Raw genomic sequence first — 9,469 nt, 5'->3', positions numbered from 1 at the left:
TGGCTTCTTACTTGAATTTTGTATATCCATTTCTCATAATTACTGTAGCAAAAAGCCTTTCTAATTCAAGCTTATTATTAGCATTAAGAAAACATTTATGCTTTTTTTCTAGCGTGGGAAAGATATCACAAATGTAAGGGTACTGTCGGTTCTTTTTCTCACAGATAGATGAAGCATGAGATAATTAAAGATGATTTTCTCTTTCTGTGAAACAGGCAATGGAAGACCACAGCAAAATCTGGGGTGTTATAAACGTCAGTGCAGTCAATCAGAATGGTAGGTCTATAACGCCAATCACAAGGCCGTCTCAAATAGAGCAGGAGAAGTTACTGCGCAGCGTTTATGAAGATCATGTAGATCCCTCAGTTGTGCAGTACATTGAAGCCCACGGGACGGGAACTGCTGCTGGAGACCCCACGGAAGCTGAGAGCCTCGGTAATGTCATTTGTAGAAACAGACCTTCACAAGTTCCTGCTCTGAAAATTGGTTCGGTGAAAGGAAATATTGGCCACACTGAGTCAGCTGCTGGAGCAGCAGGTTTGATCAAAGTGCTTCTGATGATGCATCATGGGAAGATTGTTCCATCTTTGCATTACTCAAAGGAGATGAGCAGCATCGATACAGAGAAGCTAAACCTTGCCATTCCCACCGTGGTGGAACCCTGGGAAGATTCCGGTGAGTATGGAAGAGTAGCTGGCATCAACTGCTTTGGATTTGGAGGAACCAATGCCCATGTTGTAGTCAGGCAGGTTAAGCAGCCAGAGCCTCTTCCTGCCTTTAAGAGGCCGCTGGAATTAGTCCTGCTGTCCGCAGCATCAGCTAAGTCCCTTCAGATGACAATGGCAGACACAGCTGCACATCTGAGTACAAGAAACCGTGTAACTCTCCCAAGCCTGGCCTATACATCTGCCTGCAGAAGAAGCCATGTAAACCACAGGTACCGAAAAGCATTTGTGGCAAACTCTCTCCAACACTTGCAGCAAGAAGTTATGTCAGCAGCTAGCACTGACTTTACCACGTCAAAGGTGGAGCCTCAGCTGGTGTTTGTGTTCTGTGGCAACGGCGTAACACTGAAGGAGTTCAGTGAGGCACTGCTGAGCTCAGAGCCGGTGTTCAGAGACAAGTGTAAGGAAATAGAAGCGCTCTTTCAGAAACACGCTCCCATCAGCCTTCTGCCAGCAAGAGGTCGCAGCTCAAAGGAGTTGCTGAATCCAGAACTCTCCCAGCCCATGCTTTTTGCCCTGCAGGTTGCCTTAGCTTCTCTTCTGAAGTACTGGGGCATTAAGCCGGTCGCTGCAGTTGGCCATTCCGTGGGGGAAATTGCTGCAGCACATTTTGCTGGGTACCTTTCCCTGGCAGATGCGGTCAAAGTGATATATCACCGGAGCAGGCTGCAGGCAAAGACTGCCAGGGGCGGAATGCTGGTGGTTGGAAACATCCCTGTTCAAGAGATTGCTGAACATCTGCATCGCTACTCGGGAAGGGTGTGCATTGCAGCTTTCAACAGCCCAGTTTCCTGCACCTTGTCTGGAAATCCAGATGATGTGGACTTGGTCCAGAAAGATTTAGCAGAAGCTTTCAGCCACAGAAACATCTTTCTTCATGTTTTAAATGTCCCAGCTGCCTACCACAGCCCTAGCATGGATGTGATACTTGGGGAGTTGGAGCAGAGCATAGAGCCTTTAGAAAAACAGAAGGGTGACGTTGAAGTAATTTCAACACTGACCGGGGCAGCTGCTTCTGCAAATGACTTCACTCGTGGCAAATTCTGGGCCCAGCATACTCGTGAGCCAGTTGCTTTCACTCAAGCCATAGAAACTGCAGCTAGAGACAGGGAAAATGTGGTGTTTGTTGAAATAAGTCCTCATAGAACATTGCAGCGAAATATAAAAGAGACTCTAGGGAAAGTCACTAAGGTTTTCCCTTCTTTGCAGTCTGATGCAGAGTATCAGGCACTCTTTAGTTTGGTAGGAAATCTGTTTGAATTGGGCTATAATCCCAACTGGCAGCACTTTTATGATGGATATCAAAGTGTTCCAGTGACCATTCCACGGTATCAATTTGATCGTCAAAGAGCTGTGGCCTCTCTGGATACCCGTCAACAAGCAAACCAAAGAGACGTTGGCTCTGGTCATCCTTTGATTTATGTCATCAACAGTGACAACACGCAGTTTGGCTGCCTGCTCTCCCAGGACACCACATCCTACTTATATGAGCACAAGAATAATGGTGTGGCTTTAGTTCCTGGTGCTTTTTATGTGGAGCTTGGTCTGGCTTGTGTGATGAGCAGCTCAGGACCTAAAATGCCTCTGAGTGCTTGCCAGATGAGCATCAGTTTTTCAGCGCCGTGTGTTCTCGCACAGAGTTCCCAAGTCTTGAATATCAAGCTGAGTCCACAAAAAGCAGCGACAGCCTTTGAGATACTCTCTTCCTCCAACGCAGTTTATGCTTCAGGCCAAGTTAGAAAGGTGCCTGAGGCTGTTGTGGAAGAAAGCACCATCTCCTTCCAAGAGGTCTATCACAGATGCACGTCAGTGATTAGCACAGAGAAGGTCTATGAAGCACTGTCTCAGATTGGCTTTCAGTATGGCTCCATATTCAGGCAGCTCAGGGATGTGCATTATTGCCAGGAACTAAAGGAAGCTATAACAAGCATCAAAGTGAACAAGGAGACTCTCAGAGAGATGTACAGCTACTGTATCCACCCGGTGCTGCTGGACTGTTTTATGCAGATGACTGCTGTCATGATCTCGAGCACGCGGCAGTCCAGAGCAGGCTTTCCTTCAGGGATAGGCAGCCTGGTGGTGCTGCGACCTCTGGAGGAAGAAATGATGATATATATGAGAACAAGCAAATCCATTGGGAACTGCTTTGAGGTCTGTGGATGCTTCATGGACAAACATGGGTCCGTTTTGGCTGAACTCAAGCGTGTTGCCATCACTTTCATGAAACCAGTGTCTTCCAGAGACAATGAGTTCATGTTTGAAAACAAGTGGTCAGAAGTTTCTCCGTCAAAGATGATTGGTCATGTAGAAGCAGTGCCTAGAGTCCTGGTGTTTGCTGACAAATTTGGGATAGCTGAGCAGCTCAGAAAATATTTGCATCCTGATTCCAGATATGTTATGTATGAAGACTGGGAATCCCTCTTGGAAGTCCACGCAGGGAATAAGATGAAAGCAGAAGTTGAGGATTACGATGACGTTCTCTTCCTGTGGGGAATTCAAAAGGTGAATGAAGAGTTCCCAAGTAAAGTTGTCGACCAGCTCTCCAAGTGTTGTGAAGCCTATCGCCAAGTTATCGTGGCGTTAAGAGAGAAAAGTTCTCACTGTTCAGTCCGAGTGATCAGCTACAGAACAACAGAAAGAAATGTAGACCACATTAACTGTGGGTTTGCATTGCAGGGCATGACCAGAACTTGTGTTGTTGAAGTTCCAGAAATCACGTTTCAGATAATTGACCTCAGCTCTTCCAGCTCCCTGGACATCTCAGCATTACCAGATGTCCTTGTCAAATACAGAGGTAAGGATTATCCGGAAGTCTACATCAGCCAAGGAAGAATTTATGCATCTGAAATCAAACGCACTCCTTTTGTAGATGAAGATTACAGCCAGCATGTAAGGTCTCTCCAGAATTCAGAAACATTCACTTTGTACACTGCCGATCCGTACTCAGCAAAAGACTTGTCCGCTGAACTATCCACCAGCACTGCTACTCCGCTGGAAAATCAAAGTGTTGAGATTCAAGTGGACAAGATATGTATCCACTCTGAAGATTATTTTCCCATTAGTGTTTCTAGTCGTAACTTTGGTAATACACTCTACTGGAATTCCCAAGCAGCAGACAAACACAGACTTTTAGCTCTTGATTTCAGTGGCACAGTCACAGCAATAGGCACAGCTGTGAAAAAGGTTAAAGTGGGTGATCACGTGGTTTCGTGTTATCCGGCAGCTGCATCATCCAGAATTCAGGTCCCGGGAACAGTTTGTTTAAATGTAAAGAAATTTCCGTGCTTTCAGAGCGTCCCTTGTGTGTCCTACTTCATCATTGCATGGGAGATCTTAAATCAGAGGTTACCCAAGGGGAAGCACGGCAGAACTTTGGGTATTATTTCTACAGAACCATCATCGGTCTTATGCCGTGTTCTTTCTGTGGCAGCAGAAGAGGTGGGCTGGAAAACAGTACTTGCAAGGCCCACTCCTGATATGTTGCAGCATATAAATGCATGCAATGCCCTTGTTGTTCTTCCTCCAGTAGGCAGACTATCCCAGGAAGATCTGGCACACATGTACTGTCTGAAAGATGTGGTGATAGTATGTGGCCATCAGCAATCGGAATGTATTCAGAACATCAGTGGACTTGATCATGAAAATATCAGCTTTCATATCCTCATCCTTAGCAGTATCTTCCAGAAGGCATCTCTGAAGGAAACTCCAAAAGGCTGTGCAAGTGTGGATTGGTTCTTTAGATATGAAACGGTTTAGACATCTTCCAGGCTCTGTCTTCCAGCAAACTGAGAACTTTGAAAGGCTGCAGTCTGTGATGTGCTCTTTTACCTGCAGATCTGTCCCACTTGCTGTACTGAGAAAGCAGAAGGACATCCCTGTTCTTTCAGATATCCCACTGTATGAAACTGAGAAGAAGATATTTAAGCCGAATGCTGTTTACGTAGTAGCTGGGGGGCTCACTGGCCTTGGCTTTGAAACTGTGAAATTTATAGCAGCGAATGGAGGAGGATGTATTGCAATACTCTCCAGGAAAATTCCGAGCAAGGAGAAACAAGAAGAGATGAAGGATTTGCAGCTGAAGTATGAAGGCAGCAAAATAGTGTCTGTGCAGTGTGACATTACTTTGACCAGCGATGTTGAGGAAGCTTTCCAGATCATTGTAAAATTATTTGAAGGGTGTCCAATCAAAGGTGTCTTTCAGAGTGCTGTTGTTTTACACGATGGTCGTCTTGAAGTTCTGAAGTTTGCTGACTTTCAGAGAGTGCTAAGCCCCAAAGTGGCAGGGACCCTAAATCTTCATCGAGCTACAAGAGGCCAACAGCTTGACTACTTTGTGTGCTACTCCTCTGTTACTTCCTTTCTCGGAAACTCCACACAGGCAAACTACGCAGCTGCAAACTCTTTCCTGGACGTCTTCTGCCTCTACAGGAGGAACTGTGGTCTTTCGGGCCAATCCATTAACTGGGGTGCTTTGAACCTCGGCATATTGCTCAATCAAAACCAGATTCAGAACATTCTGGAATCCAAGGGCATAGATATTCTGCAAGTGCATGAGATTCATGAGTATCTCAAGAAGAGCTTACTTTCAAATAACCCTCAGCAAGCTGTTGTCAAATTAAATTTTAAAACGTTATTTAATCATGTTTTTTCTCGGATTATTTCACTCAAAAATCGGTTTACATCACTCATGTTAGAAGAATTTGGAAGCAAGCTTGAAACCTCTGAGAAATCTCAAGTCCAGGATACTGCTTCAGTCAAGTCTGAAGACTATATTACCTCACTGATGGCTGACCTCACAGGACTGAACCCAGATGAACTGACCATGAATACTCCACTTTCATCATTGGGCATAGACTCAATGTTAGCTATGACAATTCAGAACCGCGTCTTTCAAGAAAGAAAGGTGGACATACCTCTTCTGAAACTACTTGATCCTCACACCACTCTATCAAGTTTAGTAGTAGTTTTAGGAGAAACCAATGCAGATGGAATTGTAGAGAAAAAAATGTCTGCAGTTGCAAGTGGAGAACATGAGATCCGGCTGTAGGAATTATTTCTTTCAATAACCGTGTAGCTTTCAAGATAAGTAGACCCTTTGCAGATCTCAGTAATTTTCTGATTCTTGTTAAAGGTCTAAAAATTAAACATCTTTTGAATTACTTTTTTTTGATGTTGTGAATTTAAATGGTTTCTTTTTCAACAATTTAGAATTTGTATTTTGCTTATACAAAAATGTTAAAAATTGTCAGTAAAACAACTGTATTTGTTAGCCTTCTTTTATGAAAGAGCATATAAATGAAAATAGTAACATTTTTAATCTGCAAAACTGAAAGTGTATCTCTGTGCTGTTTTAGTTTTTATCCTTCCAGCACTCTCTAATTTTAAATGTTCCTAATAACAACAATCACCCTTACTTGTCTCCCAAGAGAAAATACTGACTTTCCCCCCAGTACACTGGAGGAAACTTGGTCAATAATTGATTAAAATGAGGACAGTGTCCTTGTATTGTTTATCCATTTTATATTCAGTTACCATTCCCCGTCAGATTTGTCTTGCAGTTCTGGCAGTATCTGCACCTACCCTAATACAGGGATGGCACAACACCTGTCTGAGAAGGGAAGGCACCTCTGTAATAGTGGAACTAATGCATGGCTTGCTTGTGTGCTAATGAGCATGGACGTCACTTATAGAAAGAACACATCCGTCCCCTGAAGCTGTATCTTCTCCAAACAAAACAAGCACAGTTTCCTCAGCAACTCCTCATAGCTCTGGTGCTCCACTTCCCAACCATCTTGATTACCCTCTGCTGAAGTCAAGTTTATCATCAATATCTTTCACCATGGGCAGGTGGCTGTGATTTGTTCAAAACTGAACCAGCATTAGATTCTTTTGTTATTTTATGTGAGGAAAGGTCATTTGCACACCCATGAAGAGCAGAAAGAGACAATGGCAGGTGACGGAGCCTAGATTATTTTCCTCCCATGGCTGTGCCCAGGCCTATCATAAGAAGAATTCACCTATTAAAGGCCCCTCCCCCTACATCCAAAGGAGCACAGAGAGCACAAAGGCACAATGACAAGCAAGAAGCCAAATTAAGGGCTCAGAGGAAGAGATATCCTGCTTGGGATCATCTCAGTGCTATTTCAGGGGAGCCTCAGCCCCAGTGTCAAGGTATGACAGCCATCAAGATGAGTCTATACTGGAACAGCCTTTAACTGAGAGAGGTTACTGCCTAGGGCTAGGGGGACACCTCATGGTAGTCAGGGAAAGAATATTTCAGGACTGCACTTGTCTGTCATTTAGGAGGGGAACACAAGTTCATAAAAGGGAGGGATCTAGGTGATTTGAGAAGCAACAAGCATGGGGGACAGAGGGATAAGGAGATAAAGCAAGCCTGTTGTGTGCCAGCAGATGACTAATCATTATGTTTGTCTGGCCATGCTTTATAGCTGATCAGTATATCTACCCTTCTGTCCTCACTTCTCCCTAAATTCCTTTCAATCTCTTCTCCTGGGTGAAAGACTCTCTAACTTGTGTGCATGCATATGATGTTACTGATACAGGTAAGAAACAGTGTGTTTCAGGGTAGACCTCTGAAGAACTCCACTTGTAACTGGTCTTTGGAAAGAATGTGAACCTTCACTTTTTGAACCTGATGATGCAGCCAAATTTTCACCACAGGACTAGTGCACTCGATGAGAGCATAACATCTCTACTAGTAATAGCTGCCAAGAGTGCCAGCTTAACATGGGGATGCAACAGATATATGTTGATGCAGTCTGATGACCAGAATTAGATATCCTATTATTACATGATTTAGCAGAGCTGGGGAAGGGAGATGTGTCTGGTCTTCTAGTCCATGCTTTGAACAGGGGAGCTAAATCTCAAGGGTGTAGTATTGCTGAATGATTTAAGTTGGAAATGACCTCTGGCAGCCATCTGGTCAAGCCTGTTGGCCACAGTAAGGCCATCAGATTGGATTGCTTGTGGCCTACTCTTGTCAAGTCTAAATATCTCCAAGGATGTAGATTCCACTGCCTCTCTGAGCAACCTGTCCCACTGTTTGATTACTCTCACTGTGAACATTTTTGACCCATAGAGCTAATCAGTGTTGTCCAAACACTTCTTGATATCTGACAGTCTTTGTGCCTTGACTGCCTTTGGGAGCCTGCTCCAGGGCCCAACCACCCTCTCAGTGCCAAACCTTTTTGTAACCAGCAGGTCAATAGAAGCGATTGTCCCCCTCTACTCTGATTTCATGAGACCCCATCTGGAGTACTATGTACAAATCTGTGTTCCCCAACACAAGAAAAATGTGGAAAAGGTCCAGAAGTAAGCCATGAAGATGTTCAGAGGCTGGGCTCGTTCAGCCTGGAGAAGAGAAGGTTCTGAAGAGACCTCATTGCAGTCTTACACTAATTAAAGGAGCTTATAAAGAAGACCAAGAGCAAGTTTTTCCATGCACAGACAGTGATAGGATGAGGGAGAAGAATGTTAAATAAGAAGGGGAGATTCATGTTAGATGTTAAAAAGAAATTAATTACTCAGAGGGTGGTGAGGCACTGGAACAGGTTGCCCTGAGATGATGTGGATGCCTGGAGGTATTCAAGACCAGGCTGGACCGAGCCCTTGACATACTGTAGAGAGTCCAATGAAAGGCAATACTGGAACTGGAGCATCTTTCCTATGAGGAAAGGCTGAGGGAGTTGGGACTGTTCAGCATAAAGGATGAGGACTCAATGTCTACAAACACCTGAAATGAGGATGCAAAGAGAATGGATCCTCCCAGCTGATTCCTGAGCTTGCATCCCCAGCTCCTGAGGCTGTTATACACATTCAGCACTGTAGGCAGTGAAGCTGGGTTAAATGTACATGAAAATCTCACGTACACCTTCACATTGTGTAGTTGTAACTGAATCTGTTAATCAAAGCCTTGGTAAAGTCAGGTCTGGCCACGAGGCCAAAGCACCAACTCGGGCTGGCTGAATGCACTGCTGCTTTCTGGCTTTCTCTTACCCAAGCTGCCACTGCTGGGCCAGCAGTGCCCAGGCACGCACTGTGGGGAAAGCCAGGCTCTCATTACCTCCCAATGGCACTTGTGTTCTGAGGGGCTGCTAGGGCAGCTCCTGCCTTCCACGTCCTTGCTTTTGGTTGCTGCTCAGGATCTGCCATAAAGGGGCCAGAATATCTGAATAAAACCAAGACCATTCTAACCCACACACAGTAAGAACAATAAGAAAGCTGGTTTTGAAAAAGGCTCTGGAGATGTGCATTTCAGCTGCAGCTGGCGCAGGGAGCATTTGGCAGTCCTATAGCAGCGGGTCGCAGTGCAGGGGAGCACAGCAGTGGCAGGGTGCTGAGGGCCCTTTTTGCTTCTGTCTGCCAAATGTGTAGGACAAACAAGCAGAAAGACAGAGTGGGAAATGCAAGCAGCTGACACAGTAGGTAGGAGATACGTTAGATGGCCTGAAACCTGCAAGCAGCTGGAAGGGAAGGAAAAGTTATCCAGAAGCAGCAGGATGGGCTGGGAGAAACACAGAAACAGCTTGCATTGCTCCAGGAGCAGTGACAGAGTCCTGCGTGCTCTTCTGTACTACCAAATATCATCGCCGGAGCGTGCAAACTGACCCTTGCTGATCTTGCTTGGACCCTTGAATTGGATTCAGTGCTCTTTGTCAGCTGCTGTCAAACATGAGCTAGAAGAAAGCTGCAGCTGCTCTTTCTGCCTGGAAAACAATGTTCTG

At 45.0% G+C, this 9,469-nt stretch overlaps 1 protein-coding gene across 1 annotated transcript in view; it reads left to right on the top strand.

The window, feature by feature from the left end:
• The window catches only part of LOC104911392 (phthioceranic/hydroxyphthioceranic acid synthase-like), a 30,672-nt gene extending 24,788 nt beyond the window's left edge, over nucleotides 1-5,884 (top strand). The window contains 2 exon segments of the mRNA XM_019616748.2: nucleotides 203-4,433; nucleotides 4,435-5,884. Of these exon segments, the coding sequence (XP_019472293.2) occupies nucleotides 203-4,433; nucleotides 4,435-5,772 (5,569 nt within the window). The 3' untranslated portion in view covers nucleotides 5,773-5,884.
• Nucleotides 5,885-9,469: the final 3,585 nt, after the last annotated feature.

Source organism: Meleagris gallopavo, chromosome 6 (assembly GCF_000146605.3).
Source record: "Meleagris gallopavo isolate NT-WF06-2002-E0010 breed Aviagen turkey brand Nicholas breeding stock chromosome 6, Turkey_5.1, whole genome shotgun sequence".
Taxonomy (NCBI): Eukaryota; Metazoa; Chordata; class Aves; order Galliformes; family Phasianidae; genus Meleagris; species Meleagris gallopavo.
Note: the sequence above shows the minus strand (reverse complement) of the source record. Positions and strands in the feature narration are given on the sequence as shown.